This window comes from Cinclus cinclus, chromosome 3 (genome assembly GCF_963662255.1).
Source record: "Cinclus cinclus chromosome 3, bCinCin1.1, whole genome shotgun sequence".
NCBI lineage: Eukaryota > Metazoa > Chordata > Aves > Passeriformes > Cinclidae > Cinclus > Cinclus cinclus.
The window spans coordinates 109,029,636-109,053,386 of NC_085048.1; the positions used below are offsets into that span (position 1 = coordinate 109,029,636).

Below are 23,751 nucleotides of genomic sequence, written 5' to 3' on the forward strand. Positions count from 1 at the left end.
GGTTTAGGCATATGTACCTTGCTGCTCTCATCCACCATCTCTGTGCCCTGTTAGAGCTCTGTAATCTGGAACCTGTCTTGCCTGTTGCCAAGCATGACATTTTTGGGCAATTGAAGTGTGCCAGAGATTTACAGGAACCTTTGCTTCCAGTTCCAGGCCTCCCACTGAGCCAGCTCAAGGAGATGGATCATCCCACCAGTCCTGGTCTAACAAGTGACAGAGACCTGAGAGAGGGCTTTGGAAAGGTAAGGGATAAGAACAGGGATGAGCAGACTTCCATTCCAGTGGCTGTTTAGTGCTTGGCCCAAAATGCCTCTGAAAACCATGATCCTCCACTCTTGGGGGTTGGGGATTGTCTTGGGAATATATTTGACGGCTACCGAGCAATTGCTTGGCTACTTCCAGTGGTGCCAAAGTCACTGCATGGAGATGGTGCCAAGGTCATGCCCGAAGCATTCTTTATATGCAAAGGCCATTTTAGAGAAGTTCTGATTGGCAGAGCAAACTGTAAACCAGTGAATGTGGGCAAAGGGCACCCTCAGAAGCAGAGAAGCAAAGATGCTAACGTTGAGTATAAGCAAGGCTGCAAAATAAAACGGGACAGTTTGATGTCTCCTGGTTACCTTTCTGGCTGTATCTCACAGCCCTCTCATTCTCACATTTTCTGCTCCTTAATATCCATGTTCCTCCAAATTGTTTTCACATGACTCCCTCCTCCTTTTGGTCTCCCGGTCTCAGAGACCAAGTCGTTGAGAGTCTTTCAGAGCTGAGTCCTTCAGAAGCCAGGAAGTGACAAACAGCTGCAGTTCCCGGCCATGAGTGTTAAGCATCAGCCAATTACACCTCCTTGCTGCATAATGCACATGGCTTTTATTCTCCTGCCATGGCCTGTAGGAACTGAACTGCCTGCTCATTGCTCATGTGAGCTCTTCCTTTGTCTTGGAGCATTCCTATGACTAAAGTGTTCCACCTCACTCTGTGTAATTACCAAGGTGAGGATGGGAGACATTCTCCTGAAACTATTGGAATGGATATGGAGCTGGATTAATGTCTGTAGCACTGTGTGGACTCTGCTCCCGATGAGAGGTTGTGCCTGGTCTGTGTGTGTCTCTGCTTACAGTCTGTGATGTATTTCCATTGCAACTAGATCCGTGCTGCATTGTGCATGTTGGCTGAGAAGAACTTAGAACCAAAGGATGTGGAGCTTTTTGAGAAAGAGATGAAGAAAAGGAGAGCAAAGAAAACATCCTGGCTGGTGCCTCCACAGAGAGTTGAGCCCAAGGATGCAGCTGAAGCAAGTAAGTGGTGTCTACACTGCTGGTCCTTTTTGAGCTCTTCCTTACCCTCTGCACAGTGTTGCAATCAGACTGGGGGGCTGTTGCACTTGCATCTGAGTGGAAACCTGCATAGGAATGATTTCCATTTTGCAGAGAAAAACACAGAGGCATTAATTGTCTTGCCCATGGCCTCACTTAGTAACAGAGTATCAGCTTCCCACCTTCACCTCTAAAATCTTTCAGAGTAGAAAATTCAGTCTTGGAAAGTCGCCTGCCCTTCAGACTCTGTTCTGAAGAGCAGCTTCCAGGCAATGTGAATGCAGAAGAATGCTTTTCCACCAAGGTGCAACCTGGAAGAAACCAAATTCAGCACCTTCTGATGAAAAGACCAGAGATCCTTCTCGAGCCACTCCCCTCCAAGGAGCTGGCACTGTAGAGCTGTGCTGAAGCCCTGAGGCAGTGCTTCTGTTGTAGCCCCAGGAGCAAGCAGCATTCCCCAGTGAATCCTGGCTGAGGGGCTCTGGCTGCAGCGCTGTGTGCGCTGCCCCGAGGGCGGCAGCAGGGACCTTCGGGGGCAGCACTCAGCCCCAGGGCACCACCCAAGCTTATCTGCACTTTCTTTTGGGAACTTGCCCAGCCTGCCTCTGAAACAGGAAAACGAAAGCATAGCAATACTGGCTTCTCCTTGTTTCTTAGGGGAAGCATCACTGCAGTTTGATTTTTAAACTGGAAGAAGGTAGATTTAGATTAGATATTAGGTAGAATTTATTTTATAATGAAGGCAATGAAATGCTGCAAGGGTTTTTCCAGAGAAGCTGTTGTTGATTTATCTATGAAGGTGTTCAAGGCCAGTTTACATGGGGCTCTGAGGAACCTGATCCAGATGAAGATGTTCCGTTTCCCAGGGGTTGGACTAGATGGTGGTTAAAGGGGCCTTCCCACCAAAATTGTTGTAGGTTTTCCTGGGTGATTGTATGATCCTTGTCCCATACTAGCGTGCCAGTGTTCTACTTGAAGTTCTTTGGGATAACACAGAGATGTTACCCAGCTCCAGCAAATTTTCTGGCCCTTTCCATAGTGACCCTGTCCAGCACCCTCCACTTACAAGCTCCTCTTTGGTCCCTGCAGGCCTCAGCCAAGCAGCTGTCAATGGCACAGCTTCCAGTGTGCAGAGAAAACACCCTGGTAATGCCTTGAAGAAGAAGGTCTTGAGGAAGCAGGACAAGATGCCCTTACTGCCCACTATGCCCATCATCCAAGAGGAAGGCAGTGTCCCATGCAACTCCTCAGGTAAGTCTGCTCTGTGGCAGCTTTTTCCCATATAGTTATTTCCTTGCAAAAGGAGCCCAAAGTGCCTCCTGCCTCAGCCAGCACAACTGGGCTCTTTGGTCAATAGCCAGTCCGGGAATGAGCACCAAATCCACTTTTGAGTTCCTCCAGCTTGGTTGTCTTGCCGTAGTCGGTTTTTAGAGATGCATTGGAAAGTTGAGCTGAATAAAGTAGAGGCAAAGGCGTAAGCTCGGGCTTTTGTCCATCCTGATAATCCAAACTACAGCGCTGGTGCCAGGAGACAGCTGTAAGTGCAGAGATGAGCTGGGGGCAGTGTGCCAGGGTGTGCTGACTGTGCACCTACGAGTACCACCACCATCAGTTGACCACTCCCCATCGGGGCCCTCTGCCTGTGCTGCTGTCCGGCTCTGCAGCCAGCTTTTCTGCTATCCCAGTAAGGGTTGTCTCTGCATGGCAGTCAGTGCCTTGGTGCAGTCGTGCTGCTGCTCCCTGAAGCGATCAATGGCTCCTGGCTGCCACCATCCCATGGCCTGCAATTCCAAGAGGGAACAAGCAGTGCCTCCTGTGTCACTGCAGCCAAACACAGTGGCTGCTGGTAGGAGGTGACAGTCAGGAGGGGCTGCCTGGTGCTCCAAGGTTGCCTGTGCTATCATCCCAACTAGGGTGAGATAAAAAGAAGGGAGCAAGGAATAATAATTGGAATGCTCTTTTCAAGTGATGCTATTTCCACGTTGAGAACTGACCAGAATTGAGCCTGGGTTGTTCCGGCTTGGCTTGGTGCTGTGGCAGGGCAGCTGCAGGAGTTTCCTCAGGGAGTTGCAGAGTGCCTCAGTCCTCAGGGCTGGGGGAAATGAGGGCGCTGGGACAAGAGAGGCCCCTGGGGGGTTCCCTCCCGGTGTAGCCATTCCCACTGGTCGTCCCTGTCTGGCAGGGAGTGGGAGCTCTGCGGCCTCAGGAACCTGCCACTGGCTGTGCTACCTGTGGCACTTGGGAGCTGGCACTGTGTGGGCAATGGTCAGGTTTAGCCTGGAGCTGTGCCCAGCTGGGGGGGCTGGGAGAAAGCAAGGAGCCCAAGGAGGCAGACAGCAGGGAGGTGTGTGAGGCAGTGCCAGTTTGCAGCACATGGAAGCCTGGCTGGGAGCTGGGGCTGCAGGCCGCTCCATGGCGGGGTGCCTTGCCCGGGGCTGCAGCGCTCAGGGCTGACCCTCTCCTCACAGTGACCTCGCAGACGGCCACTGGTGCCGAGCGCCGACAGGAGCTGCTCCGTGAGCGTGGGCACAAGGACACAGCCTCTGCTGACCCACAGCAGTCCTTGCTCCAGGCACTCTCCTGGCTGGGCAGCGATGACTGGTAAGAAAGGCCCCGGTCACTCTGTCTCCCTCTTAGCGTTAAGGAAGCTTACAAGTGGATCTTGCCAGTGCCTCTGAGCCCCGACAGCCCAGAGGGCAAAGGACTCTGCTGAAACCACTCCAGAGCAGTGAGAGGATCAAGATTTGAGAGCAGCCTTTGCTTGGCCTCGGTCTGCAGCTGTGCTCCAGCTGCTGCCGCTCTGTGCTGCTCCCTCGCTTTGCCTGCTGCTCCATGGAGCTGCAAAGGAAGTCTTGAGGGAAGAGAGGAAGCTGTGGGATGAGATGATTTGCTGGCTGAAGGCAGCAGCAGGATGGCAGCAGTTTTGAGTGTAGAGATTTGGGTGCCTTGGGGCACTGGCCCAGTGGGACTGAGTAAGATTTCTCTCTGCTCCCAGTGCTGACAGCAATGGCAGGTGACGGGGTCTCCCTGTGACCTCCTGCATGTGAGTCCCAGAAGCAGCTCCAGGGAGTCACTCTTTCTGAGAAATGGACTGATTTGTGCTTTCAAATCCCCAGCCTGTCTTTACTCCTGAAAGGCTCATGGCAGAAGGGAAGGAGAAAGAAATGTAACCCTCTAGGAATCTTGGATTTTTGAATTCAACTTTTTCCTTTTCACTGCTTCGTATGGGCCGGAGGTGTTTTGCCAATACTCAACATGTGTCCCACAATTAGACACAGAGAGAAGGAGGCCCAGAGGTGATAACTCTACGAATGTTAGGTGATGCTGATTAAATTTTTGGTGATATTGGTTGTGATGTCGGGGTTAGCATAAACTCACTGTTGGATGCTTCATTCACACAGGGGTACAGACTCCATTCACACTGGGATAAGCATGAAAAATCTGCCACCATGCATCTCTTTGTGCAGTCACATTTGCTTTGCAATTCTCTTCTGCTTTCTCTTCCCCCTTTTTGTTTGGTGCCCTCTGAGGTGCAAGAGAGCTTCTGCAGGTGTGGGGGGTCCCGGTGACCCTCAGGGGTGCCCATGGGATCGGTCACCAGCCCTGTGCTGCAGCCCTGATGCCTCACACACCTTCCTGTAGCTCAGGGCTGCCTAGAGCAAGTGCTGAGAGACAGAGTTGTTTACACCTCTTAAATAACATGTTGCTGTAGTGGGCATTGTTTTTGGTAGGGGATTCTGGGAAAAGGCAGAGTTTCAACTGTTCTTTCCCAGGCGTGGAATCTTATGGGACACCCTGCTGCTCCTTTTCTGGGGAATGTGGAGGTGGAGTGGAGTGGGTGAGACACAGGCCTAAATTGTAGAGTGGAAACTGAGCTCCAGAGTGCCAGTGCAGAGTCTCACTCCTGATCTACCTGCTGGCACTGCCAAAGAAGGAACATGCCCCAATAACAGCCCAATGGGATTGTGTCTTAGGGACATGCACAGGGAGGTGACAAGGAACAGCAGCATGACCCAGTCTCACAGCTTCTAGGAGACCGTGACATAGGGACTCCATAGGCCAGACATTTCAGAAAGGCTGTCTTGTAAAAGAGCCACAAATGAAGACACTGAAACCCCTCTATTTGTCTCTTGGATTTGTGTATGCTTTTGACAGCCACAGCATCCTGCGGGAAGGAGCTCCACAATTTCATTAAGTACTCCTTGAAAAGCACCTCCCATTGTTTGACTGAGCTGCCAGCCTGGTAATTTCAGAGGGTGCTGCCTAGTTCTTGGGTGGAGAGAAAAATCCATCTTTTTGGTACTTGCCTTTCAGGGAGATGAAGGAGAAGGGACTGGTCAGCATCAAACTCCTGGCTGGGTCCCATTCAGAAGTCCTGCTTTCAAGGCTTCATGACATTTGCTTGGCAGTTACCAGTGAGGTGAGAACACTCTTGTGAATTGTGCCCTGTACTTCATACACGGTGTGTAGAGTAGATATGTGCTTGTTCATCTCCATGTGTGCTCAGAGACTGCCTTCATTTCTCTTTTTAGATCTTGTATTTCTAATGTCTGTCAGGTTTCTATGGGATCTGTGTGTAGATGTAGTTGTATTCACTGGTAGGTCGGGTATCTGACACTCATCTTTGAGTGAGCTGCCATTATCATGAAATGTACAAATGCAGAAAAAATACTCTAATTATGTTATTTTCAGAGTTCTAGTCTCTGCCCGAGCTGTCATTCAACACTGCAAATTAGTCTGTAGACCTGAGCGTGTGTTTTCTGTTTCCTGGCTGAGTGCTTCAACTGCTGGTGTTGCTTTTTTAAACAGGAGCACGTGACTCTTTTATCTTTATGACTGACGCCTTTATGGTTTGAAAGCAGCCTTTACTTTAATTTGGTTCTTTGTGTTTCAAAGAAAAGAGCCTAAAGGGAAAGCAGTTGACATTAAAGAAGGCTTAAGTAGATACTTTATGAAATTTCTTATTTTTAGGCCTGTTACATGCAAGTCTGAGGCCAGATATTGGTGCCAGTGGAAGTGTCATGCTGTGCATATGCTCTTCTGCTCTTATTGTGCTTTTATGTTCCTCTGGACACAGTGGGATGTGTTGTCATTTGCTGGGACGTCTGTCTAAGGCAACTGGTTTTCTTTCCGAGGTCATTCTTATGTTTCCCCTCATGACTTCCCCAGGTGACCAACCTCCGCTCAAAGGTGTCCTACTTGGCCATTGTCACTCTGGGAGAGCTCTTTGTGACCTTGAAGAAGGACATGGACTCTGAGGTGGATGAGGTGGCTCGGGTCCTTCTGCACATGGTTTGGAACTCGCCAGAGTTTGTTGAGAAAGCAGCCAGTCACACCCTGGGGATCATGGTGGAGAATGTGACTCCTGCACGAGCAATGACTGCTCTCCTGGACAGTGGAGTCAAGTACGTTCTTCTTCTTTCAGTGATATTCCTCACCCTCTAGAGTGCTTGTGGGTGGGGGAAGGGTTGAGAGAAAGAATGGGAATGGTGGGAGGGAAGGGTCCTGTATCCTGCATCTTCTGTCAACTCAGTGACTGGATTCTCCAATCCACCTCATTTCTTTCCTCTTCTCCCCTATTTCTGCCCTCCCTCAGCCTATGAGTTCTCAGAATCACAGAACTGTAGAACATGGGAAGTTGGACGAGGCCAGGAGGATGATCAAATCCAGTTCCTGGCCTTGCACAGAGCCCCCCAAGAGTCACACCATGTGCCTGAGATTGTTGTCCAAATGCTGCTTGAACTCTGTCAGGCTTGGTGCTGTTGACCACTGCCCTGGGGAGCCTGTTCCAGTGCTCCAGGCACCCTGTGGGTGAAAAAACTTTTCCTGATATGCAGCCTAAACCTCTTCTGACTCAGCTTCCTGCTGCTTCCTGGATGCCTCCCAGTCTGTCAGAGTTGCCTAGATGTGGTGAATGGTGGGGAAGTGCAAGTGCCTGCAAAGGCTAAGGATAGAGCCTTGTGCTTCTGTGGGAAGAGGGACAATTGCAGTTTTCATCTGTGAGAGCTCTATGATATTTCACTGCACTAAGCACAGAGACCCTGTGAGAAACCATGGATCCTCATGATGCCATTCACTGGGAAAATAAGGAGGGTACTTGCTGGGGTATGGAGCACCTAGGGGAGAATGTGCTGGCTGTGACACAGCCTGCACAGCAGGTGCAGCTCCTGCCAAAAGGAGTCCTGTATGACTATCCTGGCCATAGAACTCTACTTTCTAATCAAACTGGTGTTTCATGTTAGCCTTGAGATGATGAATCACTGCACATACACCTTCACAGGCCCACTACTATGGAATAGCTGATGCAAATGCTGCCTTAAGTGTTTGTGCTGAGCCTGATAATTATCAAAAGACACTCTCTAGAACTGGACAATCTGGGTAAATTGATTGCCACACTTTCCCCATCTTTGCAATAGGATAAAACATTCAGATGTACCCCTTGCCAATCCTCACAAAAGAAACAGGCTGCATTGCTGCATATTCTGCAACTTCATGGCCCACAGTGTGTTTTCCCTGCATCTGTATTTTTCCAAATCTCTGCAGATTTGGGGATAAATGGCTGGAATGAGCCTCAGTCCTGCTGCAACTCTGTGTAATGGGTGCCCTCTGATAGGTTAGCATGAATGGTCTTTCATTTCTAAAGAATTCATATATAATCTAATTTTTTATCTTTCTCAGTGGAAATTGTGGCAAAGACACTGAGTATCAGGTCGTGCAGGGAGACTGAATTCCTCCGTCTTCCTTGCAGACAGTCCTTGTGTCCAATGCTAATTTGAGTTTCTCTGAGGACAGAAGCTTCTACAGGTGTCTGAAGCTGCAGGGAGAAGCCAGGCCTCCTTCCCGCAGCAGTGGCAGGGAGCACGCTCTGGCCAAGGCCTGTGCTGCTGTTGCTCCTTCTCCCTGTGCCCCAGTGTTTGCTCTCCTCTTGCCAGGAGCCGCCACGCCCAGGTGCGGAAGTGTGCGGCGCAACTGCTGCTGTCCTTGATGGAGAAAATTGGAGTCACGAAGCTCGCAGGCACACCCAGGGCTGAGAGGCTGGCGCACACGGCAGGGATGCTTGCTCAGGACTGCCACAAGGACACAAGGTAACCATCTTCATTTCACCTCCTCACACAGGAAAACTGTCTTGTGTCTGTTTAGAAAGGTAAAACCACAAAAGAGTGGTAATGAAAGGAAATATTAAGTTACATCACGGTGTGGAAAAGGGCCATAGAGGCATGGAATACCCGGAGTTGTATGGGATCCATTGGGGCCATGGAGTCCAGCTGCCAGCCATGTGCAGGACATGCCAAGAGTCACTCCATGTGCCCAAGGGCATCATCCAAACGCTTCTTGAGCTCTGTCAGCCTTGGTGCTGTGACCACTGCTCTGGATTACCTGGGGAAATGACTGTAGTGGGTAAGCTGAGGTTGTCCAGCAAGAAGGAGCATTGCCAACTTCCTGTGACTTGAGGGATTCTTTCCTGAGATCAAAAGAGCTCAGATTTGGCAGTCAAACAGTTTTGTTTGGTCTGAAGTGCACAACACAAATCCAAAGTGTTCATCACCAAAGGATCCCAAACATCTCTTTCTTATGAATTTAAGGCTTTCCTGGAAATATGCCAGGGCACTTTAGCTAATGTATTCTGTCTATATTGTTTAGAATGTATTCTGTAGTCTGTCTAAATCTCTTCTGCAGATTTCTAGAATGCTGTTGTCTGTGACTCAATGACCTCCAAATTTCTTCTTGAAGAAAACTGTGGTTTCCTAGTGGCAAAATCCACCCAAAACACCAAACTCCCCTTACTCAAATTCACATCTGTAGACGCCTCGAATACAAGCACAACTCGTTGCCCCTGTGCATACATATCCTATAGAATCTCACATAGAAAGCATGAGGTGTTTTTCCCTGTTTTCCCTACCAGCTAAAGAAAGGCAAATTATTGTATTGTATTGCACTGCCATTGCAAATGTCAGAAAGTACTGCTAATGGCTCCGACAACAAAGCAGATATCTTTTGCTTGTTCCCTTGGATCCTTTGATCCCACAGAATCACACCCCGAGTTTCAGAGTGAAATGGTATTTTTCTGTAGCCCCACATTCTCCTCTTGCCTCTTGTGTTCAGCTGACAGCACTGTGCAGTGACAAGTAGGGGTAAATCTCTCTCTTTGATGAGTAGGTAATGCCTTCTCATGCAAGGATTGCAGCTGATGTGTTTAAGGTTAATGTATCAGCCTTTTCTTTTAATAGTCTTGCTTTGTTTGTTCACCTTTCTGTCTTTTCTCTCCTTCCTTCCTTCCTGCCTGCCTGCCTCCCTTTCTTCCCGTCTTCCCTCAATCCTTCCATAGGCATTATGGACAGGAGATGGTGAAGATATTGCTGGATGACCAAAAATGTAAAATGCTTTTGGAGCGATCCGTTCCTGCCTGTGACCTGGAAGATATTCTGAGAAGAATTAAGAAGAAAGTAAGTGCTTGGCAGGAGAAATGTCTCCTTTGTGCAAGTATAGCCACAGCTAATAGGACATCAAACATACCTAATCTGTCTTTATCTCATTCCCCTTCTGCTCAATCATTTTGCTCCTGGGAATGAGCTGTTAATCCCCAGCCTGTTCATCTGCAGACCACAAAGGAGCTGATATTCTTAGGGGAAAAGTGGGGCTTTGAATATTTTGACTATTGGTCACAAAGAGGAAAGGGGAAGAGGAGAAAGTGGGTTTACATTTAAGCATAACTCCCCACCCTGCTGTCCCTGCTCTGCTCCCAGTAAAGCAATGAAGTGAGAAAAGTGCTTCTCAGGAGAACAGTCTTTGCAAAAGATACTGGAAGCAGTAGTGCCAAGAGAATTTCCAAAACTGCAGCAGATGTCCCAATCAATCCTAATTGCTACAATTACCGTCTGTCTTTTGGGAATACTGCTCTGCTGTCAAGCCCTGTGGAGCTGGAAGAAGCTTGGTGAATCCAGCAGCATCCAGAGGAAAATCATTTGTCTTGGGGGGACTTTCATTGTTTTTATCTACATTATAGAAGGGAGCGTGTCCTTTGTGCACAAACAGGGAGAGCGAGTGTTGAACCAAATCACCTTCCAACAAAATTGGCCCACCCCAAAGAGTCCTAATTTTTCTGCTTTTTCCTATAAGAACTCTTGGTGCCTAGCAGTTTCCATTATTCCCATTTATGCTCGAGACTCATGAATTGGGGAGTTTAAACTGCTGCTCACTATGGCAGCACCCATAACCTGCCTTGGGCTATTGCAAACAAAGAGTTGGCATCACTGAATCTCTGGTCTGTTTCCTTCTGTAGGTTTGCAAATATTTCCCTAAGCCTTGGTAGCAGTGATCCTGGTTCTAACTTGTGTTTTTAAGCAGACAGTTTCCTATTCTATATTCTAAATGTTGGTGGGGTTTCTCTGCGTCCTTGTAGGGGATGGAAGAGCAGAAGGGTGAACGCCCATGTGTCAAGAGCCCTGTGAAGATGAGGAGCCATGTCTCAAAGAAGCCCCAGCCCACATTTCCTTCTAGTCAACGGTACTGAGCACTTTTGTTAGATGTGACAAAGCACACAACAAGCTTGACATTTCTCTTCCTCAGGAAAATCTTTCTGGCAGAGATGGCCTGTGCCAGAGATTGTTTCCTTTCCCTACAAATGCTCTTTAATAAAAATGTCTACTTCTGTGTTACACTGAACAAACATCTCTGCAGGGGTTTCCACAGAAATGAGGCAACAGAAAGACACTTATTGGTTGCAGCACAGACAAGTCAGGGCAGTGGCAAGGGCTGTGTTGTGGAGGATAGGAGAGGGCCATGTCTCTGCTGTCCGACTTGGGACAAGTAAATTCAACCAGGGCTTTTTACATCTGAGTGGAGTCTTTTTCAGATGGGTGTTTTGAGGAGAATTCCCAGTCTAGCGGCAAGATGCCATTCCCCAAACAAGCAGTTCCCAATCAAGTGGATTGGCTTGGCTGAGTCATGGTTTTCTTACCCTCACACAGAACCAAGTTTGAGTAGTAAGTAGCAAGGCAACTCCTGAGCAACTTTGGTCAAAAGGTGTCTCAATAGGGACTTTTTGTCTTGATATTCTTGTCCTTCATATAGTTTGCTAGATGGACAGCATGTTTGGTTGATTTCCTCCTGTGCTGCAATCTGCACTTAAGACAGGGATTTGGTCCTTGCTGTGTCTTCATGCCAGTGGCAGAGCTACTTGTACCTGTTCTCTGATAACAGAACAGATTTATTTAGCTCTGTGATGCTCAGCAGTGGCAGGAAAGTGACCACATGCCTCAGTAGCATAGCTAGGATCTTCCCATGCTCATGGGAGAGACAAGTTGATCCAAGAGAATTGTTCCCAGTGGGTTTGTTAAGTTATAGATCTAGACTCTAGGAACGCAAACTTAATGTGAGCATAGTGCTGGGATGTCTGGCATCTGTTTTTATCTCTGTTACTGATTTTCTGGATCCTTCAGATATGCCCCTGGTCATCTGCTCAGATGCATCTGAGCTCCTCTTTCAGACTGTCATGCCTGGTGTAGAGACATTTCTGCAGAGTGATGAGTTTCCTTCTTACAAGACACACACCTCCCATATGAGCAGGCATTTAAACATGGAATTAGTGTCTCTCGTTCTCCACAGAGCAATGCAACCTGTGTGCCTGGGAAGCCACCTGAAGATAGATCAGATGCATCTCATACTTGGTTTTCCTGAGTGAGAACTGGCGAAAATGTTACTTTGCAGATTTTCTCCCATAATGATTGTCATGAAGTCCATGCTCTTTTCAGAGCCTCATGATTCTCTAACTTGAAATCACGAGTAAATCACCTCTGGATGTTTTGCTCACAATTATCTGCAGGTATTATCACCAACAAGCCATCATTTGCTTTTATTTTCCAGGGTGAAGTCGACCTCGGATGGACGCCTCCTACACCATCCAAAAGTCCAGGTCACGTTGCCTCCAGCTGTGGATGAAATGGAGATGCTCCAGAAGCTTTATGATCTCCTGGAAGCCAAGGGGTTTGAGACACGGATGGAAGGAGTGGCACTCCTCCTAGACCTGTGCAAAAACAGCCCCAAGCTCATCACCACGAACATTGTCCAAGTATGTAGGGTATCTTCACTGTTCCTTCCCTTCAGCTCCTCTCCCAAGCCTGTAGCAGTACACTTAATTCACTGTATCTTGGCGCTACATCCTGCCTTGTTGGGACAGGCTGGTCCCTCTTACCCAGACAAATTTAATTCAGGTCCAGCATGCAGGACAAGTTCTTTCAGTCCAGCTGTATTTGTCTGGCAGGTGCCTATTGATGCTGTTCATCACATGATGACAGAATTTTCCACTGCTCTAACCTTTGCTGTCTCCTACTCCCAGCTGGGTTCAATGAAAGGAATCCAGCCACTGAAAGCATGGCAATTCTTCTCTTGATGAAAAATGGGTTTGGATGTGGAAGAGAAGTATCAGGCTGGGTTGGTATAACCCAAATGTTTCTAAAAGAACACTTCGGTAAACTCCATCCTGTCTTGCACAAACACATCTCTGGCTACTCATTTTCATCCTTGTCTCTATTGCACTTGGTAAAGATGGTGTGTACCTCTCTTGGGCACTAAATGATCATTGCTACATCCCCTCTTCAAACAAGGACATTTTAATCCAGCTTTCTTGCTGCTTGTTCTCTTCACAGATTTTTGATTATTTTGTCCTGAGAATATCTGACACGCACAAGAGAGTGAAGCAGATGGCGCTGGACGTGCTGGCAGAAATGATAGCCATCCTGGAAGATGCCTTGAGCCCCGTGATTGTCCGTTTAGTGGAAGGAATACTAAAGAGCCTGAACTCAAAGGATACCGGGGTTCATGCTGCAGCTGTGAAAGCGCTGGAAAAATCCGTTTCTCATTTTGGTAAGGCTGACATGGACTCTCCTCAACTGTGTCTCTGCCTCTCTGACACAAGAGAACACTGAGTGCCATGAGAGCTCTTGTTGCCCGTGGAACACTGCAGCTGACATCCACCAGAAGCTGTGGGGGTGCAGTCCTTAGGCACCAGTCCCCCAAGAGGCTTGAATGTGCATCAGCATTTCCCACAAGTGCCAGGAGCCCTTGGCTCTGTGCTGCTTGTCTGGAGAGGAGGTCCTGGACTACAGCTTTGCTACAATTCAGAGGCAAAGGGGATTTTGGAGTTTGCTTGGACCCCATTAGAGTTCCCAAATTAATAGCTTTGCTGTGGCCATGAAGGGACACTGGCCCATCAGAGCTTCTGCAGAGCAGCCCCCTGGAAGGCTCCACATTATAGGCATTAGCTGCCTCTGTTCCACCTTTCCCATTTGTCTTCTTTTTTCAAATGGGACACTTATGATTCACCAAGTGCATTTCCTTAAAACAAGCAGATAGAAATCCAGCTGTCAGTGATGTCTTGTTCCACATGTTGTTTTCATGGGGCAGGATGGCTGTGGCAAATACCTACACAGGCAAGGACTGCTCTAAATTCCTTTGTCACAGAGATTTATGTCAGCACTGAAAATGCTGCTCGGGAGAAATATGCCTGACAAATGGAGTGTTGAAGAGGCAGATCTTCAAGGGGAGTTTCCACTTTCTCCACCTCAGCTGCTCTGTGAACTCCTGAACTGCCTGACTCTGTGCCTTTCTGTATCCCAAGTCTGGGCTTCTTCCTGTTTGCTCTGGAGTTCAAAACCTTTTCACTGCTTACGTGTGATTGAACTCTTGAGGTCCTTGATCTGAAATGTTTAACACAGCTACCCGTCTAGCAGACAACTTTGCATTGACAAATGTGAACGGAGAGGTTTTCTTTGGGAATTTGAACCCCCCTCAAGTAGGCTGGAAGGAAAGAAGTACATCAGCAGAAAATTACTTGATTTTATAAATTGGGGCTGCCCCTGCCCTTCCCCTCCCCACTCTCCTTTCTCCTAGGACCTCAGAAGAGTGAGCAGAAACGTGTGTTTCTCTTGTAGATAAAGTAGCACTGATGAAAGAGTTCAGCCACCAATGGAGTCAGCTGAGTGGCCAAGCTCTGCTGGATGTGACAGAGCGTATCACAGGTATGGCCTCTGCTAAGCCAAGAGGTCTCCCCAGGGAGCATTTCCTGGGCATTCCTGGCAATAGACAGTAGAGTAGCTGCTCCAAATCAGGAGGTGCTGAGCTTGTCCCTCCTGCCCAATGCCCATGGCAGCTGTGTTTGGCAGGTTTTCCCTGGCTGCTGCAGAGGTGTGCAGTACCTGGCACGGGGGTGGCGCTCGGCCTTGGGGCCGAGCTCTCACTGGGGCATCTCAGAGCCCACCTCCAGGAAAGGGAGGGGTTAAAAATACCCGAGCTGGCTCTTCTCTTGGGAGCTCAGGGTCATCTCTGGTCCTTTAGGGAAAATGTAGCAAGTGCTGTTTCAGGCAATCCGTTTGTTTTCTCCTCACAGAATTCTCATTTTGCTCTTGAAAAGTTTTCAGACTGAACCCTGCAGTGCCTGGGGGTCACAGCTTAGGTCAAAACTCAGCACCCAGATTAGGGGCACGGATTTGGTGCAAGGCAGCCTTTGGGGCCAGAGGGGCAGAAGCAGAGTGCTGAGGCTCCCTGCCTGTGCTGTCAAAGTGGCATTGGACTGAGCATTTCAGGGTGTGCAAACAGTGTCTTCCTGTGTCAGTGCTGTCCAAAATGCTACAAATGCAACTGATAATTGATTCCTCAGAGGAGCTTGCTATGTCAGCAACAGCCCAGGAATGGAAAAGTGATAATCTCTCTATATAGTGGACAAGATGATTTACAGCCTTGCTTTAACGGGGTCTAAATGCACTGCTAAGTGTGCCAGCATCTTTAAATGCAAGGTTTCATAGATGTTGTGTCTTCTTCAGCAATCTCAAATGCGCAGTGTTCGGTGATTGAGAATGTCAAAAGCGCTTGAAAGGGCATTGGAATAAAGTAGATGTCTAGGAAGAGGGAATTTAGTTTTGGAGATAATTTGATCTCTTCTTCAAATAAAGGAAATAAACATAAATTAGGACTCTTTTAGGAAGAGCAGATGTTCTCTCTGAGATTTAGTGGGAACAAACAATGTTTTCTCAAGTTCCATTGTGACCAATGTCTTGAATTGGATTTTAACTGAACTTAACACCCATTTTGAAATGGATGCCATAACCCTTTTCCTGCTTGGCAGAATTGGTTTTGGGCACTTTCAGGAAGTGTTTAAATACTGATGATTGCTGGTGGATTACGAGCATAGAGAAAATGAAGTCTCTTCCACCACAGAATTAGAAGTGGCTACTGCATAACATTTTGCCTGATCAGAAAATATGAATGGTGTCCAGAGCATTTCAGGTTTTGATGTCTCAGCCACATCTGCCATGCAAGGAGCCTGTTGGTTGTCAATTTTTTGCCTGTGTTTGACAAAGTTCAGTTCAGAAATTGAGCAGGGAGAAGGCTTCAGAGAGAAAGGGAGTAGACACTCGTGTTGTGGTTAAATTTCATTCATCTGTGTTGCATTTTTCTCTCTACATTCTACTATTGCAGTGCACATTGCAAGAAAAATGCCATTAACATTGGGAGGGGGAATGACATTAAAATGTAGAGATGCACAAATGCCACAGCAATGAGGTCTGAGTAATTACCTAAGACACCCTGAGGTTTGAAGCAGCTGTTTGTTGGAAGGCACAAAAGCATTGTGCCAAAGACAGCAGCTAGTCACTGATGTTTCTAATCCAGCTGTCAAGCAGCACCCATGTCTGGTGGGCTGGAGTTTGGAAGTGTGGTCTAATAGTGCCCTTTGCTGTGTGCCACTGAGCAAAGGGAAGAGCCAGATTGGATTCTGGCACTTTGACATCAAGGGTCACAAAGATGGAATTGTCCTTTTTCTTAGAAACCTTTCAATTGAATCTCCATGGTGCATTTCCAAATCTTCAGTGTGGGTTTAGACAACTTCCTAATGGAAATGAAAGGGAAGTTGACATTTTAGTCATTCTTGATGTTGAAACAGGTTGTGAAATGATCCAGTAAAGGTACAAGTTCTGCCACAGGTGCAAGTATTTGTTTGGAGACAGTACTCCTGAGGTGTTGGTGGTTCTGTTTTGGGGAGGATCAGCTGCTTTGGCCATTTCTGGATCGTTGGGCTCTGTGTGCTATTTCGCTGCTCTTAGCCAGAGAGGCTTCCAAGAAGCAAATCTCGAGGTGGATCCTTGTTTGCATTAAGGTTGTTGTTTCAGAAGCTTGTGTCTCTGTCCCGGCAGTGCTTGTGGAAGGGGTTTATGCCAGGAGCCCTGAAGTGGTCCAGCGCTACGCCCTGCCCGTGCTCTGGTCCTTCCTGGAGAACAAGGCGCTGCCTGTCCGCAGCGCCAATGTGCGCACGGTGGTCACCAGGCTCGCCTCTGCCCTCTACGAGGTGATGGGCACCAAGCTGAAGAAGCGTGCTGCCAGCCAGCCCCCACATGTCCAGGAAAACCTCTCCAGCATCCTGGGCTGGTGAAGGCTTGATGTTCTCCAGCAAGTTGACCAAGTGCTGAGATGGACTCCTGCGGTTCTGACCTTTTAGCTGTGCCAGAAATGACAAAATACTCAGGAAGGGTGTGCATCTGCCCCTGCTCTCTCCACTGCCCTTCCTAGTCATGGCATGCTCAGGGGCCTGAAGACACTCTGGATTGAGGACAAAGTGAAGGACTAGCATGGCTCAGCCTCCCACCGAGGTAAGGTGGGAGCTGGGCCGCTCTCTGGTGGGAGGAAGGGTCTTGTGCCAGCCTGGAGAGCCTGTGCACATTGCCAGGGAGCAGTTGTGCCCTGCAGGTGCCCCCTGCCATGAGCTGTGCTGCTGCCAGTGCCCCGTGGAGCTGTAGGGCTGCTGAGCTATGGGGCAGGGAGAGGAGCAGGAGGCTGCATGTGCAGCTGAGCCATTGCTGGGAAGCACAGGGCTCTGGGCTCCCTGCTGTCCCAGGGCAGCCCAGAGGCCAGGGAGTTCCCCTGGGAGATCTGTGGAAGTGGCTCAGGGTGTGCCCCTGGCCTGCCTCCAGAGGGTGATGGTAGGAGAATGTTTCCCTGTGCAGCTATTTATGAATTTCCAAGAAATGTGTTCTATGAAATATGGAGCTTCAGATGCTTTAGGTTTGCATTGCAGCCTCTGTTACATTTTGTGTCTCCATTTTGCAGACCTGCCTGGCTCCTGTGTTTCCACCAAGTTTTCTCTGGACATTCTTTTGTGCATTTACCCACAAAGTCCTTTCCTGCTGTCCAGAAGAGCTCTTTCCTCCAAGCCCAGGAAGAAGCTGCTGCCTATCCCAAGAGCGTTTGAAGACAAGGATTTATGCATTAGCCTGTATAGTTCCAGATGTACATATGTTCTGATAGTTATCTGTAGGTTTCAATAAATATATTTTGATTCTATCTTAATAATTTTGTTGTTATATTTTTATTGTGTATATTTTTGGTGGTATGTTTTGTTTTTTTATATTTTATAGTTTTATATTTTTTCCCATTGACATGCTAAGGATGGCCAGGTCCTTGAGACCTTGAGATGGGGAAGGGAGAGCCTCCCTTTTTTTTGGGTGTTTCTCTGGGAGGGCGGGGCCAGTGTGGGGAAGGAGGCCAAGGCCACGAGATTCGAAGCAGGTAAAGGAGCGTGGGGGGGCAGTTACTGGTACTCACCTCTTTTTGGCTCTGGAAGGAGGAAGGCAGCTGGAAAACCTCACCGCACCATCCCAGTGCCAGGAGCTGCCTCTTCTGGTGTTGGACCTCACACCCCTGCCAGGATGCTGTCCTGCTTCAGTTTGCTATCTCCAAGCATCCTGTTGGAGCACCGGGACCGACACTGCTCCAAGGATTCATGAGCAGAGTCTCTCCTCCACCCTTCCCATCTGAGACACAGCTGCCATCACCCCCAGCTCTCCTGCAGCTGTGCAGGGATCCACACACCTGCCCTGTCCACTGGGAACCTGCCAGAGCTCACTGCCAATGGCGATGGTAACTGCACCAGGGGGGAAAAGAGCACACAACCAAAGGAACTGTGACTGGGTTCCTGTTAATTTCATAGTTATTGTTGTTTAGATTGGCCTTGTTGTAGATTTAGTAGAGAACTGTTCTTCCTGTCCCCCTATCTTTCCCTGAGAACCTCTTGATTTCAAAATTATACTGACTCAGTGGGAAGGATTTTACTTTCTCCATTTCAAGGGAAGGTCCTGCTTTTTCCCTAGCACACATCTGTCCATTCAAACTAGGATACGGAGCATGAGGTGCAGGGCTGATGTGTGAAAGCAGGAGGATCTCCTCCAAAGTAACTTGTTTAATTGTCCATTTTATTACTTCTCTATTTACTCCACACTACTAAGGCAAGGCAAGCTTTGCTTGCAGGCAAAACAGGCATGGGATACACTAGGGTCCCTTGCAGGATCAGCAGGGCTGGCAGTGACAAAGCAGGCAATCTGCTCCATGGTGAGCCACTACACAGCCGCATCCCAATGTGGGTTTAAGTAGCATGGTATTATGGAGAACTCCTTTTCTGCATCAGATACCAAAAGAACGTCCACAGCTTCTGGTGGCAGTCAGCTGGAGCATTCCACAGGCAACACGAGCTCTCAAGGCACTCAGTGTTCTCTAGTGTCAGAGGCAGAGACACAGTTGAGGAGAGTCCATGTCAGGGGTCAGCCTTCCCAAACTGAGCAATGGATGCTTCTGCCACTAACACTGACAGGAAATAAAAAAACAAAATTTCTGTGCACACCAGGGCTACGTATGGATTAAATTATTTCTGTTTCACATCCCGGCCAGAACAACATCGTGGTCAGAATATCATTGTTCCTAGATTCTCTAACACTAAAAATATTGCTGGAGAGTTTTTGTCATTCCCATAGATTTGGTGACATCCAGACACTCTTAACAATCCATTTGGGTCCAAGTTCCATATTGCAGACGATGTCTTTGGGCAGCCTGCAAGTGTCTCAGCAGAGAATGAAAAGGGATGACAATACTGACACGATTTCTCTTTGCTACTTGAAATTTAAAAGCTCCGCTCCAGCCCACACTGGCAAAATTGTCAGAAGAGGCAATTCTTCCCAACAAAATGCTTCATCTCACTCAAACAAGAAAGCCACCAGCCAACAGTCTTCTTTACTCCTCCACTGCTTTATTTGGCTATTTCTCTGATAGGAATTAGCTTCATTTATTCTTACTTGGTTTCCTGTGTTCCACGGGGCGCGCGGCGGCTCCTCCGTTGGGTTCGCGGAGGCAACGGCAGAACGGCCGCGCGCTCCGGCGGCTCCGCAGCAGCAGCAGCAGCAGCAGCAGCAGCGCCTGTCTCGATCGGTTTTCCGCTCGAGTTCCCGCTCGCCCTCCGTGCCCTTCTCCCTCTCAGACTCCCTGTGATCCCGTTCGGTCCCGTCCTTGTTGCGCCTCTCCCAGCCCGGCTCATGCCGCGCCCCGCAAGGCGGCCGTGGGCGAGCCGGCCCCCTGCCCGCCCCTGTCGGGCACGCCGCGGTGCCGCCTCCGCGGGGCTCAGTCCGTACCGCCTGTGGCACCTTTTGAAGAGCCTGTGGACGAGCTCCTCGCTGCACTGGTGGCGGTGGTGGAGCAGCAGCGTCTCTTGGCTCCGCCTGGCGCGGGCCCTGGCGCTGGCCCGGCCCCGACCGAGGCCCCTCCCGCGGTTCCGCCCACAGCTGGCCCGCAGCCGCCCGGCTCCCGCCCCGCCGCCGGCGCATTCCCCCGAGCGAGCCTCGCCGCCCGGCAGTTCGGCCGCCGGCCCCGAGGCGCCGGAGCCCGGGGCGGCTCGGGAAGCAGCGGCGGCCGGGGCGGGCGGGTGCCCCGGGCAGAATGCCGAGAGCGCCGTGCCGTCCGCACGGGCGGAGAAGCCTCCCCTGGAGCAGCTGTACCGGGAGGGCCCGCTGCTGGGGAGCGGCGGCTTCGGCAGCGTTTACGCCGGGACCCGGCTCGCCGACGGCGTCCCGGTAAGAGACGGGGCCGGCTCGGAGCGGGGAGGGGGGCGGCGAGCGGCGGGCGGCGGGCGGCGAGCTGAGCCCTCCGCTCGCCTTGGCTTGCAGGTGGCCATCAAGCGAGTGTCCCGGGACCGCGTCTTGGAGTGGGCGCGGCTGGTGAGTGAGCGGGGCCAGCGGGAGCAGGCGGCGGAGCGTGGCGGGCGGGGTAAGGCCAGGCCCGGCCGGGTGGGAGCCGGGACGCTGCGATGGGAGCGAGCGTGGAGCGAGCGGGGGCCGCGCAGCGTCCCGGGCCATGGGCAATGGGAGCTGCGGTGGCGCCGGGCAGGGGGTGGCGAAGGCGAGCGCAGCATCGGCGCCGCTGACGGCATGGCGGCTCCCCCGCAGCACGACGGCGCCCTTGTGCCCCTGGAGCTGGTGCTGCTCTGGATGGCGTCGTGGCCCGGCTTCCGCGGCATCGTGCGGCTCCTGGACTGGTTCGAGCTGCCCGACGGCTTCGCGCTGGTCATGGAGCGTCCGGAGCGCTGTCAGGACCTCTGGCACCTGCTGCACGCGGGGGGGTTCCTGCCAGAGCCCGTGGCGCGGGCGCTGTTCCGGCAGGTGCTGGGGGCCGTGCGGCACTGCACCAGCCGCGGCGTCCTGCACCGCGACATCAAGGCCGAGAACGTGCTCGTTGACCTGGCCACCGGCGAGGCGAAGCTCATCGACTTCGGCTGCGGCACGATCCTGCAGGACACGTTCTACACCCAGATGGCCGGTGAGCCCAAAGCCGGGGCCCAGCCGGGCAGTGGAGCTTCTCCCCTGTGCTTCCACAGGTGGAACACACAGGGAGGGAGGGAGGGGGAATGCTGCTTCAGCCGGCTGCAGCCAAGTTGCATTTTGGCAGGAGCTGGGGCTGGCTGTTGAGGAGCTGGCTGGGAGGGAGGGAGCAATCAGCATTGGCCTGATGAGCTGTGCCCGTGTGCCATAGGAACGCGGGAGTACTACCCACCGGAGTGGATCCTCTTTGGCCGCTACCATGGCCAGCCAGCCACCATCTGGTCCCTGGGCATCCTGCTCTATCAGCTGGTGTGCAGGCACCTTCCTTTCAAAAGCAGAGAGGACATCGTCCGGGGACAGCTCTTCTTCCCGCCCCGGGTGTCTCAAGGTGGGGATGGGCCTTCAAGGCACGGGAGCAAGAACGGCTTTGGGAGAGGGCAGGTGGCACATAAGTGTCGTGCTGTTGCAGCTGGGGAGGAGGTTCATCTCCTGGGCTGAGTTGGAGGAGGCAGCACGTGTACCTCTGCTGCTCTCTTCCAGAAGAGAGGATGGATGGGAAGCTGTGCGAACAGCTCTGAGCACTCTTAGTGTGCTGTGGGCACTGTGAAATCTGGGAGAGCATGGACAGGAGCTGACCAGCAGTTTCTGGTTTCTCTCTGCAGAGTGCCAGCACCTGATCAGGTGGTGCTTATCCATGGACCCTGCAGACAGGCCATCCTTGGATGACCTTTTAGAACATTCTTGGGTGCAGAAGCCCCACCTGGCCCAGGAGACAGCAGAGATCCATCCCTCTGCACAGTAGAATCCAGGATGCCCGCAAGCAGCAGCTGCTCGTGTCTTGTGGCTCTCAAAGAATTCCCCAGAGCATTTCCCAGTGGCCCTGGCATGGAGCAGAGAGCACAGCCAAGGAGGTGCTTCCTCAGGTCCCCGGCGATTTGTGGAGGGAGCGGCTCAGGGCTCCCCATCCTATTGGAGAAATTGTGGCACAGTGCAGTGAAGTTGCCACAGAGTGGAAAAGGGGAAACATCCCCCTGCAGCTCAATGGCCTCGTGATGTCCCCGCGAGCCAAGGCACATCTGGCGTGTTCTTCTGGAGATCAGCGCAGAGCTGGAGAACGCCGTCCTCGAGCTGGCCACTGGCAGGGCAAAGCTGATGGGCTTTGGTTGCAGCCCCTTCCTAGAGGACACGCTCTGCACCCCGACGAAATCAAGATGAGTCCCCAGGCGGTGCAGGGGTGGGGGGATGCTCGTGCCTCCAGGCATGGCAGGGCTCGGCCTGGCCACGTGCCGGTGGTTCCCCGTGGGGTGGCAGTGGACAATATTAATCTTTCTGCCAACTGCTCAGCTGCTTTTTGGTGGGGCAGGGGATGGATGTTGTGGAAGGGGAGCCGGCTCCTGGCCTCGCTGACAGCTTCTTCCTGCCAGCATGGCACAGGCTGGGGTGGGGGCATCCGGCCTGACATAAGCGTCCATCCGTGTGGATGGGGAGCAGCAGAGGGGGACGGGTTCTTTAGCCATGGCCCAGCTGCTCTGCTTTGCAGGCTCTTGAGGAAGGGGTGGGCATACAGGTGGGAAAGGTAGGGTTTTTCCCCACCACTGGAGAGATTTTAGTATCATAAAGAGCGGTCAGACCTTCCCCAGGCCCGTGAAACGGTGACAACCTTTGGTGCTTTTTCTTGTTTCCAGGTCTTGTTTTGAAATGACTTTCATGCAATTGTTCTTTGTTTTTTCCAGAAAGATTGCAGCTTGTGTCCAGACCAGATGGAGAAGCACCGGCACCGTCCCTGGAGTGCATCCCGTGCCGGTGCTAGCCGGGGAGGGTCCACGGTGTGGATGTCCCCTGCAAAAGGATGAGGACCTTGTGTGGGATCGGCTCCTCTCCTGGCAGCAGGTCTCCAGAGGTGGGTACCCGGTTCCACAGCTCGGGTGGCAGAAGGGCTTAGGGCAAATGGCAGCAGGCACACGAGAATGTCGCTCTTGCAGCTGCTGAGGAGGTTGTTGTGCCATGCTTGAGCAGAAGAGGTGGAGCGTGTCCTGCCACGCTGCTCTCCTCTAACAAGGAGGGAATGGGCTGGGAGGTTTGGGCTCTGAGCACAGCCAGCAGCCTGGCCTGAGTATAGGCTATGGTGGGACAGGGGGGAGAGGAGCCTGCTGCCACTGACCGTGGCTTTCTGGTTTCTGTCCCCAGGCTACCAGCAGCTCATGCCATGGAAACGGCACTGCTCGACCTGCCAGTCTGGGAGGGCTGGACGGCAGCGGGTGTTCATTTGCTGCCAAAAATAAATCATTCTTGTTACTAACATCATCATCATCATCGGAGCATTTCTTTCATCCTTTTTTCAAGCTTTTGGCCTCCCTTCTTCCACCGAAATCTCTTTGCCTCTTTCCTCATCCACTTGGTGGAATTGGTGGGGGGGTTTAAGTAACACAAAAAGTTCAGCAACAATTCCTGTTGCCAACCGCAGCAGTCTCTTCAAGAACCTGGAGCTGGTAGCCAGGCCCACATTTCACTTGGAAAGGGGAGTGGTTTGCAGGGACAAAGATGTCCCTCTGCTGCAAAAGCAGGGAGGAAATCAGAAGCAGCAAAATGCAATTTCAGCTCTACCCCCGCCCAAAGTTGTCTGCGTCTTTGCCCTCCACTCCAAAATAGGCAGGCAAGGCTGGACTTGAACAAGGTTCAAGTCCTTCATGGTCCCTTGGCATTAAAGGGATCAAGTAAAACTCTCGTATGCAGTAATTGGAGTACAGCTACTGTAGGGATAAAGGAAATGTTGGGAGCTGGGACATCCTTCTTGTCTCCTTTGTCTCCGC

General features: G+C 50.9%; 1 protein-coding gene across 1 annotated transcript; it reads left to right on the forward strand.

Annotated features, from left to right (window-relative positions):
- Positions 1–1,165: 1,165 nt before the first annotated feature.
- Positions 1,166–21,722, forward strand: LOC134041988 (serine/threonine-protein kinase pim-1-like; the record flags this gene model as incomplete). Its single annotated transcript, XM_062489060.1, has 6 exons — positions 1,166–1,298; positions 20,031–20,197; positions 20,291–20,341; positions 20,570–20,939; positions 21,153–21,329; positions 21,604–21,722. Coding segments are annotated over exons 1-6 (1,017 nt in total), but the record flags the coding sequence as incomplete, so codon positions are not given.
- Between the last annotated feature and the right edge of the window lie 2,029 nt (positions 21,723–23,751).